Source organism: Pantherophis guttatus, chromosome 2 (assembly GCF_059756535.1).
Source record: "Pantherophis guttatus breed Tessera chromosome 2, ASM5975653v1, whole genome shotgun sequence".
Classification (NCBI taxonomy): Eukaryota; Metazoa; Chordata; class Lepidosauria; order Squamata; family Colubridae; genus Pantherophis; species Pantherophis guttatus.
In genome coordinates, this window is record NC_142064.1 from 23,164,596 (window position 1) to 23,184,899 (window position 20,304).

Below are 20,304 nucleotides of genomic sequence, written 5' to 3' on the forward strand. Positions count from 1 at the left end.
ATGTTGCAAACCTCAGGAAAGTACAAGGAACAGAAATAAGGAACTTGTTAAATGTACTGATGAGCTTAATGTTGAAAACTCCATGACTATAGGAAAAAGGGGGCTGACTCCTGCAAATGATTTGCAGTTTCTAAGTGCAATTCTTGTTTTAAAAACAGAATTCAAACAAGAAAGATATTACCTGATGTGATACAGCACAAAGAAGCTTTTAAAATGATTTGATGGGTTTGTACATTCATATTTTTAAAGAATTCTCAGGAACTTTCTCTGTACCACTGATGTAGGAAAAATAAATGAGGACTCAAGATAAGAGGCAAACTTTGTCTTGGGTTTACAGCACACCATGGAAAGAGGCAGTATTTAGCTCATTCTTCATCCATGCTATTCCTATATTGGGTATTTACCCTTGAAATAAACCTTGAGATGAGGTTGAAGTTGGTCTCATCCATCAAAGTTTTAGAATGTCAACACTTAACAGCAAAGGCCTACCAAGTATTGAGCATCAGATATTGTGTTCCAGTTTGTACACAAGTAAATCCCTTTCGCTCAAGTTAGAGAGATGTAACTTCAAAATCCTTCCTTCCTTCCTTCCTTCCTTCCTTCCTTCCTTCCTTCCTTCCTTCCTTCCTTCCTTCCTTCCTTCCTTCCTTCCTTCCTTCCTTCCATCCTTCCTTCCTTCCTTCCTTTCTTCCTTCCCTCCTTTCTTTCATTTTTTTGTAAGAATAAAATTTGTGGAGAAATACAAATTACATTTGAGAGATGCAATTTGGGCTGGAAAAGAGCAAACAGATGATATAAAGTAGTGTCAGAATTTGACTAAATTATACTTCTATGAATATTTCTAATGTAAAAATATTTGATTTTTGGTTTGAAATTCCAGTATTCACAAACCGTTTCAGAGGTACATAAATTGTCTGTTACTGATAAAATAACTCATTTAAATGCTCATTTAACATTTTGATTATTTTACGCATGGAAATAATTTCTATTGCATTCAATAGGATTGTTCAGATGCTTCTGAAAAATGGCAGGAAGCAGGTAGTTCTCTTACCTTCTGTCTTCCAGAAACTAAAAATAGAGTACCAGGAAATTTGGAGAAGATCATGCACAAATGCTACCAAATGTTATCTCTATCCTGTACAATGAACTCACCTTGTTTTCCCTACTGTGGCAAAACTATTTGCTCCTAAAATGCAGAGAACTCCTATAAGAAGCAAAGAAGAAGACATGGTGGTAGGTCTACGAAAAAGTAAATCAGACCCAGATTCAAGTCTTTTAATCTGTTCATTTTTGTTAAATATTAAAAGAAAAATAAACAAAACATAATGGCAAATGAAGGTCATGCTGACTATCGAAAAGTGACCTGGGCCACTTGTACCTGGTACTCAATTTGGCAAGTCTATCTGAACAAATAGAGGCGAAGGGCAGATGGGAAACTCAAGCTTTTGAACTCAAATTCAGTAAGCCATGAGCACTGATACCTCATTATTTCCACTGCAGAATAAAGTATGGTAGAAATGAGGTTGGTAAATGACATTTTTATACCAGAAGCCGTATTGTTCAATATATTGGAACGGATGGAAATAAGACTTACAATTAAGGACTGCAAACCTATCCTAGATGGTAATGTGTGATGCTCATGGCCCATTAAATTCTACTCTTAACCTATCACTGCTTCTTACGTTGTCTAAGTGGACAGTGTCTCTCTTTCTCTCTCTGCACAATAATAGGGCTGATCTTATTTGTTAAAAAGTGGAAGAGAAAGTTAGCTCACATTTAGTGCTACCAATTCCTAAGGAAGGTCATGGCTGAAATGAAGTCTTTAAATTTCTTCAAACCAGGAAGCAGCAGCTCATTGTTGAGAAGAACTTAATACACAGATTAGCTGCTTGGAAGGCAATGCACCTAAATCCTAAACTCTCATACTCTCCTAAATCTTCCTCTCAAAATGGATACCGATTTCACTCACAGTCAGCCTTCCACTGGCATTCAAAGTCTGTTATAATGTTCAAGGGACTCTATCTTCTAATAGGACGGGTTCCCCAATCTAGGAAGATTGTTCATTGATCACCCTTTATGATTTCTGAGTAACTGTCCAAATAGTAGATTTGTCTTCTGTTACTCCAGAGGATATTTGTAAACTTCAGTAGGTAGAAACTGCAAGGAAGCGACTGTTTAAAAGAAAGTTCCTAATGATAAAATAGTGAAGTTTCAGTCAAGAGATGGGAAGCTTCTCTTTGCAGAATTTGTAATCTGTAACCATGAGGGAGGTAAAGGACATTTTGAGTTTCTATGGCCAAAAAGAACTTGTGGTAGGCAGGAACTGTGATCTAGTTTATTGTATAGGTAATGCATGAATGGGCGTTAGAATAGAATAGAATAGAATAGAATAGAATAGAATAGAATAGAATAGAATAGAATAGAATAGAATAGAATTCTTTATTGGCCAAGTGTAATTGGACTCACAAGGAATTTGTCTTTGGTGCATATGCTCTCAGTGTACATAAAAGGAAAAAACAAAAGAAAAAAATACAATCATCAAGTATCGTAAGATACAACACTTAGTGATAGTCATAGGATACTAATACTCTAAGCAATCAAATCATACTAGGAAACAGAACAATATAAATCATAAAAATACAAGCAACATAGTTATAGTCATAAGTAGGAGGAGATAGGTAATAGGAAGGATGAGAAGAATAATAGTAATACAGTCTTAGCAAACAGTCTGACAGTGTTGTGGGAATTAGTTGTTTACTAGAGTGATGGCATTCAGGGGTTAAACTGTCCTTGTGTCTAGTTGTTCTGGTGTGCAGTGCCCTATAGCGTCATTTTGAGGGTAGAAGTTGAAACAATTTGTGTCCAGGATGTGAGGTGTCTGTAGATATTTTCTCAGCCCTCTTTTTGATTGGTGAAGTATACAGACCCTCAATGGAAGGCAGGTAAGTAGCAATTGTTTTTTCTGCAGTTCTAATTATCCTCTGAAGTCTGTGTCTGTCTTGTTGGGTTGCAGAGCCAAACCAGACAGTTATAGAGATGCAGATGACAGGCTCAATAATTCCTCTGTAGAACTGGATCAGCAGCACTTTGGGCAGTTTGAGCTTTCTGAGTTGGAACATTCTCTGTTGTGTTTTTCTGATGATGTTTTTGATGTTAGGTGTCCATTTTAGATCATGAGATATGATAGAACCTAGAAACTTGAAGGTCTCTACTGTTGATACTGTGTTGTCTATAAGAGGTAGTAGTATGGGAGGATTTCTCCTAAAATCTACCACCATTTCTATGGTTTTGAGTGTGTTTAGTTCAAGATGGTGATTTTTCTTTCAGATCATAACTGCTCTGAAAACTGATCTGATCTGTTATCTGATGATAACAGATCATAACTTTTCCTTTCAGATCATAACTGGGAGAAATATTTTTCCCCTGAAAATATTTTCCACATTTCTATAGCTGCATTGTAAAACACCACTCTTATGTTGAGGATTTTAGTGATATGCTTTGATTTAACCTTCATATTAAGAACTGTCTAGAGCAGGGGTGTCAAACACAATTTCATCAGGGTTGTGTTTGATCTTGGAGGCTGGGGTGGGCATGGCCAGGTTGGGTGTGGCCAGCATGACGTCATTCGTGTCTGGGGTTCCTGTGGTGGTCTGAGTGCTCTGTCAGCAAAAACGGAGCTTGTGGGGACATGCACGGCCCTTGTGAGCTCTGTTTTCAGCTGGGACAGCCTCCTGCAACCCTCTGCCAGTGAAAATGGAGCTCTGGAGGGTTGTGTGCAACCCTTGTGAGCTCCATTTTTGCTGGCAGAGGCACCACGGGCCAGTCCTTTGCTGTTTCCAGGGTGGCTCCACGGGCCAGATTTAACCACTCTGTGGGCCACATCTGGCCCCCGGGCCTTGAGTTTGACACCCCTGGTCTAGAGGTTTAGAGAATATTCTGGGCTAACCTACTTTTTTAAAGATTCTTGTTTCAAGGAGCATAAAGGTGAAGTGGGAATCTTTATGTAGCTACAAAACTTTTTTTATTGTGAAAATCTCAGACTTCTAATTCCCATTCCAGAGCCATGTTCTACCCAATCAAGGTCAGGTCTTGATGTTTCATGGCCATAGCAGGGTCATTAAGTCATGATGGCAGGATTTGATAAAAACTTTGGGGTTGTTTGTGGGCAGCTTCTGCACAGAACCTATCATTGGGTAGTGTGGAAATTAACCACCCTTAGAATATTTCTTCTATTAGGGAGCTCCTCCCAGTTTGTAAGAGATTTGGGAATCATTTTTCTTGGTATATGCTTTCTATATTGTGCTTCAAAATCTTATTTGCTTGAGCTAATTTAATAAAGATTTAAATCCTTTATTTACTGGTACGCTTATTGTCCCTGCATCCAAAAGAGACAATTGCCTAAGCACTTGATCATGGCTTTGACCAGGGGTGGGTTCCACTTACCTTTACTACCAGTTTGCAGCAGAAGCGTGCACGCGCTTCTATGCATGCACACAAGCTTCTGCGCATGTGCAAATCACCCATGATGATGTCGTGGTGGGTGGATGGAGCCTCCCACCAGTTTTACTACGGTTTTATAGAACCGGACCGAACTAGGAGCAACCCACCACTGGCTTTGACACTTGGCAAAATGTGTGTGTGTGTGTGTGCATGAATGCACACACACATTTTAAGTAAGCAAGTGTGTCTATTTTCAGGATCTTTTTTTTAAACTGAGGATATTTGCAAATTTCATTTCTCATTGTCCTATTCTAGACTCCAAACTGGAGCAATCCATTCCATTAACTAATTCAATATTTGATTGAATTTAATGGAAACAATGTGATACAATAGATATAAAAGGACAACTACCGCATAGTTCAAGATATAGTAAGAACAGTTTTTTCCCTATAAAGTGAGTAGCTGTTCAATAAGCTTTTTGGCTCATCTAATTTCATTTATTACATTGCAGACTGTATAAAAGTTGCAAAATAGTACTTCGTGATAAAGCTGAAGCTTTGTTTTCGTGTAAAGTTTGATGAAAATATGGGAAGCCAAGCCCTTGCTATTTGCAATTAAATCACACTGTTTACTTAAGAGATTATCCCATGGAGAGGGACTTTTTCATACTTTAGAAACCCATGCCTGATAAAAGAAATTAATTAATTAATTAAATAATAAATAAATAATGCCATGCGTGTTCCACAACAGTGGTGAGGAAGTGTGGTGTTCCCCGTTTACTTTCCTTTTCCTATTGTGTTCAAACAATCGTATCACCTGTTACGTATAAATTGGGTTGACAAAATCTGAAATGAGGAGGTGATAAGCCACCTGGGAAATCATCAAAACCACAAAAAAGTGAAAGTTAGAATATTTTGGTCATGTGATGTGACACTCAGAAAAATACAGCATACTTCACTTAATTCTCCAGGGAAAGATTGAAGGCAAACAAGGTCCAGGCGGAAGAAGAACAGCATGGCTTCAAAATCTAAGGACTGGTTTGGACAAAACTCAACAGCACTTTTTTGTGCGGCTGTTGATAAAAATAGGATCGCCAACATCCGATGATGGATATTCATGTTGTGCCATATCCATCCGATGATGGATATGGCACAACAACAAGATTTTCTATTTTGTTTGGCAGTTGGTCAGAAGTGCTGTTACAGCAAAGAATTGGGCATCCTTGGCCCCAAGAAGTTTCTTCTGACATATTAGGTCTTAAACTGGAATTTGTCTCAGTAGTTATTGTGTTTAAAGAATGTCAAACTTTGCCGTCTAATTCAAGGCCTTATGAAACAAAAATTTGGAGTCTGCAGTCATGGACTCAGAGTTACAAATTTAACTTCTGAAACCCCCAGATTCTGTGGTGTAATTTCAGCAGCATCTGCCTAATGGCCACTGCTGCCACTTCCATTCTTCTCCAATCTGCCTTATCCTCTTGCTGCTTTTCTGCCTCTTTCTCATCCAGACCCAACCTAGAACTGCATCTTCTGGTCCAACTCCTTCCCAAACTATAACACCTTATACTCCTATCTCATATTTCTGGTCTCACCCTCCTCCCTGTCTCCCTTCCATTCTGAACAGCATTCCATCATGGAACAATATTAAATAATTTTAATAATTTTAAATAATTTTTATGCTGATTCTGTTAACCGCTTAGAGAGACCTGTAAAGCACTATGAAGAGGTATATAAGTCTAAGTGCTATTGCTAATATTAAATAATTTGCTTTAAATTATGTATATGGCTGCCCATCTCACTGATGTAACACTGGGTGGTCTATGAAAGCTTTAAAAATACAATTTTCAAAATACACATAAATAACTAAAAGACAAACTGGCTGCTGAAAATACCATACATGACAATGTGGTCTCAACTAACTTCTCATGCTCCATGCCTGAAGAGCAATCTTCAAGATTTTCCAAAAAGTAAGAACAGTTGATCATGCTTCTTATTCTACATTCTTTTTGTGTGGGAACAATAAAATATCCAGTATTTTCAAATATGCAAATATCACTCAAATGCCAGTGAGTGACATAAAATAAAATGAAGCGCCATTATACTGAGACCACTGGGTTTAAACATTGATTAAACATCAAATTTATTGTATAGTATATAAAGTATATAAAGTGGTGTTCTGAAATCCAGAGATCAATGGATCCATAGCTTTTAATTCAATCTGGTCACAAGAATCTTGATCCGTAGATCTGAAAGGGATGTTCAGGTTGCTTAAAGACACAGAAAACATCTAAATGAAAAGACACAATAAAAAGGTCTGATGCAAAATTGGCATCTTCTGACTTGGATTACAACCTTTTCCAATCTGGCTCTTACTGTTTGGAACAGACTCACCTTTTATATCTATAAATGTGTTTCTTTTCTGTACTAAAAAAAGAGAGAAAGAGACGAAATTAAGCGTAAAGCTTTAGTTTAACTAAGCTTTAGTTCAATTCCTTAACTAAAAATCTGCAGAAATGTTTGCAGTAAGTCCCATCACAATAAATGGAGTTTCACTTTTCCGTTCAGAGAGTGACTAGTGGGATAAGCTTTCAACACATCCTTCCAATGAATAATGTAAAGAGAACCTCACTACAGGATGCTGACTCTTACTTTCATTGTTTCTAATCACAAAGAATTTTGAATGCATGGCTTTAAGTTCCTGTCAGTCCATGGACTCTTTTTCTCTGCTCCTCTTTTTCCCTTCACTGGAAGACTAGGCTCTTCTGTAATGGGATCTGGGAATAAACTTGGGAGATAGGTGGAATGACTGGGACCTAGGCTATGATTTGAGAAGAGACATCTAAAGAGTCTAAAGAAAGGATAAAAGTATATGAAGGGCCCCTCTCTGGTTCCTTGGAAAGTTAAAGAAGAGGAGAGAGCTTTCAGACTTGCAAGATTCTGTTACTGTAATGTTATAATTTAATTGGAATTTTTAGATTTCAAAAATTGTTATAAAAATAAATAATGATTTCATACTGATCAAAGCTTGGATAGAGTTCTAACTTTTAAAGACTGAAAGAATCATTATTTGATCTCTTTTTTTACATAGACTTCTCCTATAGAATATACAGTATGTATATACTGTATACAGTATATACATACTGTATACAGGGCTGAACTGCTCAGTTTTTGTAGGAGAATGTCCTGCAACATTTGTACCAGGTCCTACTATGGAAGAACCAGCACAATCTAATGCAGTGTTTCTTGACTTCAAGAACTATAAGTTGTGTGGATGTCAACTCCTGCACTGGCTGGGGAATTCTGGGAGTTGAACACACATCTTAAAGTTGCCCAAGAAACACTGCTCTGGTAGTTCAGGTGTTGGGCTAGGGCTGAAGAGAATCAGGTTCAAGTTGACCCTTGGCTACAGATATTCCCTGGATGACTTTTAGGTTCTCTCAGTCCTATCTACCTCAAAGGGTTGCTCTTGGGGGGAATAAATGGAAGGGGGAGCATAATGTTTGTTATCTTGGAGTTCTGAGGGAAAGATTGGATACAGATCTGACAAATAAATAATATATGCTCGTATGCCCGGGCTGGCTTGACCCCATCCTTGCGGTTTTAAATTTATAATTGGTTTTAACTGGGTTATTTTAAACTGATGGCCAAAATTATTTAATGTTTTTTAAATTGCTTTTAAATTTTATATGTTGTGTTTTTACCATGGCTGTTCACCGCCCTGAGTCCTGTTGGAGAAGGGTGGTATACAAATTAAATAAATAAATAAATAAATAAATAAATAAATAAATAAATAAATAAATAAAAATAATAATAATAATAATAATAATAATAATAATAATAATAATAATAATATAATAGTAAGAATAGTTGACCTGACTAAAAAATGTTTCAAATCATGCCATCATCTCTCCCATTTGGAAATCATTTCCAAAATATTTTAAATCCAATCTATGTCCCACCCACCCCCATATGCTCACTAGTCCAGATCCTGAGGAGAACTAGTGATGGAATAGCAACTGAAAGCAAGCAAATTCTACCAATCTTTGCTCTCTCTGAGTCAGTCAGCTGAGTCAGAGTTCTGAGAAGACATTCTCCATTCCCTCCCCTTCCTTCCTTCCTTCCTTCCTTCCTTCCTTCCTTCCTTCCTTCCTTCCTTCCTTCCTTCCTCCCTCCCTCCCTCCCTCCCTCCCTCCCTCCCTCCCTCCCTCCTTTCTGACTTAACCAGCAAAACCTTCACAGTTTCAGCTCTCCATGTGGATACGCTGCTTCCAGAAGTATTAAATCCAGGATATCCCATGGTCTTATGTTAAAATAGTACCATATTCATTACACACATTCAGAAGTTACAAACCTGTTAGTAGTCTTCTGCAATTAACAATGGCCTGGTTCTACACTTGTTCCAGGACATGATTTGCCCCCAGATCTAGGTGCAGGATTATTACACTCTCTTGTTCGCTGACGTTCTCTATTACGACATGTGGACCAGTTAGACCAGCAGTTCCAGTTCCCATCAATGGCAGTTTGAGCTGGATCAGGATCAGAAAGAATTTGTCTAACTTCAGAACATTCAGAATTTTAGAAATAACATTGTCTTCCTTCACAATCATATAGTATAAAAGAGCCATGGTGGCACAATGGTTAGAATGCAGTACTACAGGCTACTTGACTGCTGGCTGCCTGCAATTTGGCTGTTTGAATCTCACCAGGCTCAAGGTTTACTCAGCCTTCCATCCTTCTGAGGTTGGTAAAATGAGGATCCAGATTATTGGGGGCAATAGGCTGACTCTGTAAACCCCTTAGAGAGGGCTGGAAAGCACTGTGAAGTGGTATATAAATCTAAGTGCTATTGCTATTGCTATATTTTAATTGTATGTTGATTGTGTTTGTGGACTAACTATATAGCATAAATCCAAATCAACCAATACTGTTTAAAAAAAGTTTAACAATGCACTGTCTAATTACATTTGAACTGTTCTATAGACCTGTAGTCCCAGTTGCAAGTCCCGCTCAGTTAAAAATATTTGGTAATATTTTCTGATTTGGAATGGATGATTTTGATTTTACTGTTACTTATTGGGTTATGGATTTTATTTAGTGTATTGTATTTTATTTGTTTATAGTGTACTTTTCTAGGGGCTGTTCCTTGTAGTGGCAAATTACTATTATTTTTCTGCTATTATCATATCCTTAGATACTGATAGTCAACCCATCACCCTTTTCAAAATGACTTGTCCCATGCTGAGGAAGAAAGAATCTCGACAACATGTACAGAACCACTGTGAAGAATTTTCTAGGCAGCTGTCAGTCACTCCAAGTTGGACTTAAAATGGGCAGTTGCAGCTGAATTGACTGAGACATGGTCTTGCCCTAATTTCTTGGAAGAATCTGGAATAATTCTTTGGAGTGTAGACAGGGTTCTCAGGGCTATAAATCCAAACACCTGTACGTTAAATACTTGTTAGATCCATGTCCCTCTAGATTAGTTAAGATCTTCCAGGAAGTCACATGTGCTTGGGACTGAGTCATGATGAATTCATCCATTTCCATCAGCCTTGGAGGAGATGGTGGTATATTCCTTCTTGAAGAAGCCATAAGCAAACCACAAAAGATATACCACATTACAGCTCAGTGCAATAGATGTGAAACATCTATTTGAGTCTTCCCTTTGAGTCTGGGCCTCCAGACTGCTCATAAGTTCCTATTGCTCCCCTTCACCTTATTTATCAACTCTTAATTTTTAACTCCTGCCTTCCAATCCTAACTTCCCTGTGATCACTGTTTGCAACTTTCCCAGCCAGCATTCGATGAGCAAAGTCAACGGAGGAAGGTGAATTTGCTTAACCACTGCATCATAAAATCTGCCAAGATTTAAGCAACTAGCTTGCTTAACAATAGAAATTCTTCTCCCAGTTATGGTCATAAGTTGAGAACTGCATAACTCTTTTCATTTCAGACAACAGGATGGGTTAACTCAACATAATTAGTTTTGTACATTTTGTATAGGTTCTGTATATTTTTAAATAACACAGTAGAGCCAAGAGAGCCATTAAAATATATAGTAAGTCAATGAATGAATTCTAACCTGGTACAAAAATTGACTTGGCTATTTCACAGGCGTCTCCCTTGTAAAATGGAGTGCAGACACATTCACACTTCCCTTCTATCAGCATCGCCGTCCCACCATGTAGACAAGGCTGGCATTTGCATACACTGTATTCAGCCACATAATCCTCTACAGCTCTGTCCAGATTTTCTTTCTTTGTTCGGGAGTCTCGGATTTTCAGTGGTACAAGTTCTGAAATTGGGGTTAACTGCAGAAATATTTAATGCACTTTTTCAGTTTAAATAATTGTTTATCATTATTATGCGGTTCTTACGTAAAGAAAATATGGACTATAGCACTTTATTCTGAGAAGATCCATGTTCTCCTACATGGAGAACTTACCTACTACTTACCTCTCCTCAGTAATCGATTCTTTCAAATGCAGATTTTAGTTGTTCATTTTACTACAGCTCCATCATTAATAGTTTTGTAAAGTGTCAATTTTACGGCTTTCTATCAAATTCCCAATAATTCTTTCATGATATAGAGATGTTTGTGAGGGACTTTAGAAGTAGGCCTCAGGAAAGTAGCGCCATGAAGATAGGGCAAGAGATCTCACATCCGTCATCTGTGATCTTGTTCAGGAGGGGGGAGCGGACCTGGCGGGTATTACGGAGACCTGGTTGGGCCCGAAGGGAGGAGTCCCTCTGGTAGAAATGTGCCCACCAGGCTTCCATGCATTCCATCAGCCGAGGTCACAGGGGAGGGGCGGGGGAGTAGCTGTTATTATTAGAGAAGGCCTTAGACCGAGGGAGACCACTGTTCCTCAGACGGCCAGTTGTGAGTCCCTCCTTGTGAAGTGGGGCCATGGGGTTCAGATGGGCTTGCTGATCATGTACCTGGCTCCCTGCCACGTGGCAGCAGCCCTGCCCGAGCTACTCAATGTTATCGCTGCGATGGCGGTTGATATCCCCAGACTTATGGTCATGGGGGATTTCAACCTGCCGTCCGTGGGTGAGGCGTCTGAGGTGGCTCGGGAGTTCATGGCTTCCATGACGGCCATGGACCTGACCCAGCTAATTCATGACCCTACGCACACAGGGGGGAACACACTGGACTTGGTTTTTGTCTCTGGACAGTGGTTGAGTGATCTTGAGATAGGGGATATAGTCATTGAGCCCTTGTCATGGTCGGATCACTCTCTCCTTCACCTTGACCTTCGAACCGCGGCACCCCGCTCAGGGAGGTGGAACCGATAAGATGGTACCGCCCCAGGTGCCTGATGGAACCTGACAGGTTCCAGACGGAGCTTGGGCCAATTCCTGAGGTTCTGGCTCACGCCTCGACTGGAGACCTAGTGGCCACCTGGGATAGGGTGGCCGCTGAAGCTCTGGATCGAGTCGTGCCTTTGCAGCCGCTGACCCGGCGCCAATCTCGCCTGGCTCTTTGGTTCACCGAGGAGCTGAGGGAGATGAAGCACCGGAAAAGACGCCTAGAGAGTAGTTGGAGGGCTAGTCTTTCTGAATCGGACCGGACACTGGTAAGATCTCATATTAGGAATTACCTAGTGGTGATAAAAGCAGCAAAATGTACTCATTTTGCTGCTCTTATTGCGTCATCAGATATTCACCCGGCTGCCCTGTTTAGGGTGACCCGCTCCCTGCTCCACCAGGAAGCGCGGGAGGACCCCTTGGAGGGAAGAGCCGAGGATTTTTTCAATATCTGCATGACAAAATCACTCAGATTCGGGAAGGTCTGGACTCTGACTGGGTAGATCCAGCCAGGGTGACGGAGGCAGGTCTTGAGACTGTTATCTGGGATGAGTTTGATCCTGTGACCCCAGATGACATGGACAGGATTCTGGGTAGATTAAACGCGACCACATGTTTGTTGGACCCGTGTCCCTCCTGGTTAGTGCTGGCTTCCCGGGAGGTGACGCGAGGCTGGCTCCAGGGGATTATAAATGCTTCACTGGATGAGGGTGTCTTCCCCACCGCCCTTAAGGAGGCGGTGGTGAGGCCCCTCCTCAAGAAGCCTTCCCTGGACCCGGCAATATTGGCTAATTATCGTCCAGTCTCCAACCTTCGTTTTGTAGCGAAGGTTGTTGAGAGTGTGGTTGCGGGACAGCTTCCCCAGTACCTGGATGAAGCGTCGTATTTGGACCCATTCCAGTCGGGTTTCAGGCCTGGGTACAGCATGGAAACGGCATTGGTCGCATTGGTTGATGATCTCTGGAGGGCTCGGGACAGGGGTTGCTCCTCTGTCCTGGTCCTGTTAGATCTCTCAGCGGCTTTTGATACCATCAACCATGGTATCATGCTGCACCGGTTGGAAGAGTTGGGGGTGGGAGGCACCGTACTAAGGTGGTTCTCCTCCTTTCTCTCTGACCGGTCGCAGTCTGTGTTGACAGGGGGGCAGAGGTCGACCCCGAGGCCCCTTATATGTGGGGTGCCGCAGGGATCGGTCCTCTCGCCCCTTCTGTTCAACATTTATGTAAAGCCGCTGGGCGAGATCATCCGTGGTTTCGGGGTGAAGTACCATCAGTACGCTGACAACACCCAGCTGTACATCTCCACCCTGGACCACCCCAACGATGCCCTTGAAGTGATGTCCCAGTGCCTGGAGGCCGTACGGATCTGGACGGGGGGGAACAGGCTCAGGCTCAACCCATCCAAGACCAAATGGCTGTGGTTTCCGACGTCCCGATATAGTCAGCTGGTGCCATCGCTGACTATTGGGGGCAAATCATTGGCCCCCACGGATAGGGCTCACAACTTGGGCGTCCTCCTGGATTCACGGCTGTCTTTACAGGAGCACTTGACGGCGGTGACCGGGAGGATTTTTCATCAGGTTCGCCTGATCCGCCAGTTGCGTCCCTTTCTAGATCGGGACTCCCTACGCACAGTCACTCATTCCCTCGTTACCTCTCGTCTGGACTATTGCAACGCTCTCTACATGGGGCTCCCCTTGAGGTGCACTCAGAGGCTCCAACTGGCGCAGAGTGTGGCCGCGGGGGTGGTTATGGGAGCGACATGGAGTTCCCATGTAACACCTCTCCTGTGTGAGCTGCACTGGCTCCCGGTGGTCTTCAGGGTGCGCTTCAAGGTACTGGTTATCACCTTTAAAGCGCTCCATGGCCTAGGACCTGGTTATTTACGGGACTGCCTGCTACCACCAATAGCCTCCCACCGGCCAGTATGCTCCCATAGAGAGGGGCTCCTCCAGGTGCCATCGGCCAAACAATGTCAGCTGTCGGCCCCTAGGGTGAGAGCCTTCTCTGTGGGGGCACCTACGATCTGGAACGAGCTCCCCCCAGAGATACGGAGGATCCCGGATCTGTGCACCTTCCGCCGCGCGCTTAAGACTCTTCTATTTCATCAAGCTGGCCTGGCCTAAATCTTCCCCCTTTTAAGTTGGAACTTTTAAATTTGTTTTAATTATAGGGTTATGGGTAAGGCGTTTTAAATTGGGGAGCCATTTTGGATTTAATTTTGTTTTAAATGTATTTTAATGTTTATATTGTATGTTTTTTAATCTTGGCTGTTCACTGCCCCGAGTCCTTCGGGAGAGGGGGTGGTATAAAAATTTAATAAATAAAATAAATGCCCACTTAGAACAATTTTATTTTATTATACATTACCATGGATCCGGCTGTTATGGCTAACTATCATCCTGTCTCCAACCTTCGCTTTATTGCGAAGGTTGTTGAGAGTGTGGTTGCGCAACAGCTCCCACAGTACCTGGATGAAACCGTCTATCTAGACCTGTGCCAGTCCAGCTTCAGGCCTGGGTACAGCACAGAAACGGCATTGGTCGCGTTGGTTGATGATCTCTGGAGGGCTTGGGACAGGGGTTGCTCCTCTGTTCTGGTCCTATTAGATCTCTCAGCGGCTTTTGATACCATCGACCATGGTATCATGCTGCACCGGCTGGAGGGATTAGGGGTGGGAGGCACCGTGTTGCGGTGATTCTCCTCCTATCTTTCCGACCGGTCGCAGTCTGTGTTGGCAGGGGGGCAGAGGTCGACCTCGAGGCGCCTTGTTGTGGGGTGCCACAAGGGTCGGTTCTCTCGCCACTCCTGTTCAACATTTATGTGAAGCCGCTGGGTGAGATCATCCGTGGATTTGGGGTGCAATGCCATCTGTACGCTGATGACACTCAGCTGTACATCTCCACCCCAAACCACCCCAATGATGCCCTTGAAGTGATGTCCCAGTGTCTGGAGGCCGTGCGTGTATGGATGGGGAGGAACAGGCTTCGACTCAACCCTTCCAAGACCGAGTGGCTGTGGATGCCGGCATCCCGATATAGCCAGCTGGCGCCATCGCTGGCTATTGGGGGCGAGTCATTGACACCCACAGTGGGGGCTCGCAACTTGGGCGTCCTCCTGGACACAGCTGTCTTTAGAAGAGCATATGATGGCCGTGTCCAGGGGGGCTTTTTATCAGGTTCGCCTGATACGCCAGTTGCGCCCCTTTCTGAGTCGGGATTCCTTATGCATAGTCACTCATGCTCTCGTCACTTCTCGCCTGGACTACGCTAACGCTCTCTACATGGGGCTCCCCTTGAGGAGCACCCGGAGGCTCCAACTGGTCCAGAATGCGGCCGCACGGGTGATCACGGGAGTGACATGGCGCTCCCATATAACACCTCTCCTGCGCGAGCTGCACTGGCTCCCGGTGGTCTTCCGGGTGTGCTTCAAGGTGTTGGTGATCACCTTTAAAGCGCTCCATGGCCCTTTACGAGACTGCCTTCTGCTACCGATAACCTCCCATTGGCCAATAGGCTCTCACAGAGAGGGCCTCCTCAGGGTGCCGTCGGTCAAGCAATGTTGGTTGGCGGCCCCCAGGGGGAGATCCTTCTCTGTGGGAGCACCCGCCCTCTGGAATGAGCTACCTCCTGGAATACGGCTGATTCCGGATCTCCGCACTTTCCATAATGCCCTGAAGACGTTTTTATTTCAGCAAGCCGGCCTGGCCTGAATAGGTTTTAGGGGTTAGTTTTCAATTGTATTGCTAGGGGTTTTAAATTGGGGCGGCTGTTTAATTTAATTTATTTTTAATTATTTTAACTTTTATATTGTATGGTATTTTAATTCTCGGCTATTCACCACCCTGAGTCCCTTCGGGGAGAAGGGCGGGATATAAATTTAATAATAATAATAATAATAATAATAATAATAATAATAATAATAATAATAATAATAATAATAATTTAAAATCAGAAAAATGTTGTTTGAAAACTTTAAGTGCTTTAACACATAACTTGTTGGGATGAAATTTTGTCTACAGGATGTATATGGTTTGGATCATGAGATTAGGAGAGCTGAGTCTATTCACCCAGGGATTCTAATGCAAATGATATAAATGCAAAACTCCTGCTGAGGCTAGTTGTAGAAATAAAGTTTGCTTGGAAAACTAAAATAGGAGTCCATAGGTTTCAAAACTCTTACATGAAGTCCCCAATGAAAGATTGTCACATAATTATAATTATACATTATATAAATTTATATAATTATAAAAGGAATAATTATTCCTTTCAATTATTCCTTCTATTCATTCATTCTGTACCATTTCGTGTGATTAATTTTATCATAAATTAAAGTTAATGTTATTTTCCCCTTAACTCCACATACTTCTTTCTTCAGGTTCTGCCTAATGTTTTGGAATGCAACCCAAAGAAAAGTTGATCATGGTCCATAGCCCTAAAAAATTACATTCTTATGAAGTAGAAGGTCTCCAACCAAAAGAATTGCTTTGTTATCTAGGCAAAGGCAAGAAGGAAGGAAGGAAGGAAGGAAGGAAGGAAGGAAGGAAGGAAGGAAGGAAGGAAGGAAGGAAGGAAGGAAGGAAGGAAGGATTATTAGGAAATCCCAGGATTTTTGATCAGAATGTAAAATGAAAAAACATCTTAGAAGAAAGCCATGGTGAACCATTCCTAGAAAACATCATAGAAACTACAGCAGTCAAACTTCACTTGAGTGTGGCTTTGACTCTGAAAAGTTTGCAACTTTTAATATATTTCTTCAAGAAAGAGGAAAATTCTTTCATTTGTGGGTTCACATTTATTGAAAATTTCTCCAACTTATTGATAGATAGAAGAAAATCCTCTCACCTCTTGTCTTATCACTACAGGAGCTTGAGGTAGTGTAGCAGCCCATTCAACATAGTGTTCTACATCAATTAGCCAGGGATTTGATGAAAGCAATTCTTTCAACCTTGTTAAGGTAGCTGTTGTCCCACCTTGAATCAGAGAGACTACATCTCGGATAACCCCACTCCGTCTCAGTTCTGGAACTGGAAGAGAAAAAAAATGGAGGTGAAATAATAGGAAGAGTGGCCTTAAGAAAACAATTTTTCTTGGTTAATAAAAAGTGATGATGATGGTGGTGGTGATACGAGCAACTGAACATTCATTTGATTTTATTTTTTCACTTTCACTTGGAAGAAAGGAAAATGATGATGTTGATTATAGTTGGAAATGGATTACCTAAGAGTCTCTGCCAACTATATTTGCCAAGATTGAGGAAATTCAATCTTTCTATATTCATTGGTATCAAGTGATTCCATCTTGCATACTGGTGATCCAGAGAACCAGTGTATTATTTAGGAATTTCTGCTAGAATTTCATAGTGCCTAAACGATCAGGCAAGCTTTTAGAATAGACATCTTGCTCGGTCACTCTTCAATTATTTCATTATTTAGAGCAGGAGGCACCAACTCATGGGCTGGCACTGGTCCACAGCATGCCAGAAACCGGTCCACACAAACAAGTGAAGCCCCATCCACAGGATGCAGGCAACACATGAAACTATGTCCCCTTTGGTCCATGGAAAATCCTCTCTCAACAGAACCGGTCCCTGATGCCCAAAACATTGGGGGCCACTCATTAGAGACATAGAGATACTGTGCTTCTAGAGATGCTTTCACTATCCTTTTTTCCCCATCAATGCCTACAAGCCAGCCTTAATGTCAATCTATGGGCTGGCAACACATATCCCATGAGGGAATTAAGCCTCCAATCTATTGTAGGAGCCTCCAAAATGCAATCAGATTAAATGGCCCCAATTTGGCAACTTGCTAGCAAGTTCTAGTCACAGTTTTTCAACTGATCAATGGTCCTGAACTCTTTGAGAGGTTAAGACCATGCAACATCCCATCCTGCTCCTGACAGAGATAATCTAGAAGTGTGTTCAGTGACATCTCAATCCCTTATCCAAATATGAATCCTGACTGAGAAGGGTCCAGATTATTCATTTGGTGAGTTCTCTGGAATTACCATACAAGCTGAAGCTGAAACTTGGCCAGTCCCACCTTGGCTTTTCCTTACATATCTGGGAGCTCTTCCAGAAGAGTCCCATGGCCTCTTTATGTCAAGGGGGCAGGCAACCATCTGTTGTCTTGTGAAATATAACTTATTGTGTCTTTGTCAGATTCTTTATTCTGGTATTCCGTACACTGCATCAATTAAAACCTTCCTGAGCAAAAAATTCTGCCTTCATTGCTTGCTTTGTGTAGGTCTTATGAACTTCAGCTTTCATGAAAGCCCTTCACACAAATACTTAACACATTAATACTATATTGTGGCATTATATAGTGATTGGCACATTAGTGAAATATGTTTTATCTGTCTGTCTGTCTGTCTGTCTGTCTGTCTCCTGCCTTTCTTATTTTTACAAATATCTCAAGAGTCAAATGTATCTAATATACCCTTTTCCTCATATTTTCCCACAATAACAAACCTGAGAGGTAGGCTGGACTGAGAATGATTGACTAGTGACATCCAGCAGGCTTTCATGGCTACGGTCTTCACCACTAAGCCACCACGCTGCTCATTATATATTATATTACACTGGCATTAATAGGTACATCAGTATTGTTCATTACTTAATGTGGTTATACAGCATGTGATTGATGTGTTCTGACAACACAGCTTAGTTCTTGTATGAGGGATATAATGTGCCAATCAATATGCAAACTTGGGCATCAAAATGTCAGAAGAACTGACATTTCAGAAGTCATTTCTGACATGTCAGAAGTAGGGACTGATGTACTCACCACTTTTAAATCCACCGGTTTTACATTGTTTAGCTTTAATCTCCGCTGTGGCTTCTGCAATATCTGCGGTAATACCAATTCCTAAATTAAAGCCTAAGCATTCGTTTACATCCTCTGCAGTGAACTCTGAAAATAGAGTTAATAAAATATGATTAGAGGTGTACACAATTGTTACACAGAAAATATGATATCAAAATCCTGATTTTCCAATCAATATTGGAAGAAGTTGCAAGGTGGGAAGTATTGGAGAATTTTTACTTTTGTCCCTTTCTTTTTATTTTTATTTTCTCTCCCTCCCCCCCCCCAATCTCTATTTGTTTTTCTGATGTCATTGCTTTCCTAATGGTTGCTTTCAAGGAAACAATGGTAGCTCTTACGAGAGATCTGAACCAACCTGTAATATAAGAGTTCTCAAATCAGAAGTGCAGACTGACTATCTTTAGTGTGTAACTTGCCCCATCATTTTATACTAATCAGAAGCTCTCCATATAAGTTAGAATACAATTTTGAGACTGGAAATTATAGTCTGGGAATTATAGCCATCACATTTGTAAGGCACCAATTTGGGGAAAGGCTGATGAATGAGGGGTGAAATCCTATGGTTCGGACCAGTTCGGGTGAACCGCTAGGGATTATGGGCATCAATTCGCCGAACCGGTAGTAATTACCCCTCCTTGGCCCTACCCACACCCGGCCGGTCACTGCTCACCTCTTCCGGCTGCTCAATATTCCACAGAATTCAATGCTAAATGCAGCAGAGAGACTGCTAACTTTTCTCCCTCCATTCAGAACGGAGCTGCTGCAGCCTGTCACTTTAAGGTAGTCCCCAGGAGGGAGGGGGCCAAGAGGGAGCCATAAAGGGAACAGCAGCTCCGTTGTGAATGGAGGGAGAAAAGTTAGCATTCTCTCTGCCACAGAATTCAACGTTAGATGCAGCAGAGAGAATGCTAACTTTTCTCCCTCCATTCACAATGGAGCTGCTGCAGCCTGTCCCTTTTAAGGTAGTCCCCAGGAGGGAGGGGGATGAGGGGGGTGGAGCAGCTGAAATGGAGCCATTTTTGTGAAAGGCAGAAAAATGGGGAAGGGGATTTTCCTGCCTGTCATCCATTCCTCAATCTCAGCACAGACTAAGGGAAGTATGGTAGGCAGGAATATTCCCATTCCCATTTTCCTGCCATTTGCGACAAGGAGTGGCTGGGAGGGAAGGAGCCGGTGAGGAGCCCCTTGATGTGAGTGATGTCAAGCTGGTCATGCCCACCCAGTCACATGACCTCCCCCCAACAAGCCATGCTCACAGAACCGATAGGGGAAATTTTTTAATTTCACTCCTGTGATGAATGTGTGTAACAGTGTGACACAGATCAAGGACTGAGACATTAGGGCACCAATTTAAAAAAATGCATGAAAGATGGCTTAAGAGATCATAGACTAGCATTAGTCTGGCTCATCCCTAGAATTGGGCAGATTTGAATTCCCCCTTATATTATAAAGCTCCTAACTGTTATTTAAAGGCTGGTGAGTCCTTACTGTAGTTCAGAAAATGTCAAGTATTTGTTGAATGCAAATAAATTTCCTTTCAAATATATAGTATCATAGCAGGTTAATAAACACTCTACGGCAAAGCCAAAAGTAAAGATCGGGTTAATTTTAAGCAAAGGTAGTTATTTGGTTAAATGTAAAACATTTCTCCAAATGGTCTACTTTTTCATAATTTATTTTTTAACAATATTGATATCTGAAGTTGGACCATAAGAAGGGTTGAGTG

The 20,304-nt window shown here is 41.8% G+C and overlaps 1 protein-coding gene across 7 annotated transcripts in view; it reads right to left on the reverse strand.

The window, feature by feature from the left end:
- Window positions 1-6,554: 6,554 nt before the first annotated feature.
- The window catches only part of LOC117679140 (complement component C9-like), a 33,111-nt gene continuing 19,361 nt past the window's right edge, over window positions 6,555-20,304 (reverse strand). Inside the window, exons 8-13 of one of the 7 annotated variants that reach the window (XR_004595298.3) lie at window positions 18,540-18,665; window positions 16,597-16,778; window positions 10,522-10,750; window positions 8,791-8,965; window positions 6,831-6,863; window positions 6,555-6,685 (exon numbers count right to left, since the gene is read on the reverse strand). Coding sequence is in view for 4 of the 7 variants with exons in the window: in XM_034440783.3 (XP_034296674.1) it covers window positions 8,811-8,965; window positions 10,522-10,750; window positions 16,597-16,778; window positions 18,540-18,665 (692 nt within the window). In the remaining 3 variants the exon portion in view is untranslated. Of the gene's footprint in view, window positions 6,754-6,830; window positions 6,864-8,790; window positions 8,966-10,521; window positions 10,751-16,596; window positions 16,779-18,539; window positions 18,666-20,304 lie in introns of all 7 variants that reach the window. The other 6 variants (XR_004595299.3, XR_004595300.3, XM_034440783.3 and 3 more) reach the window with 6 other exon arrangements.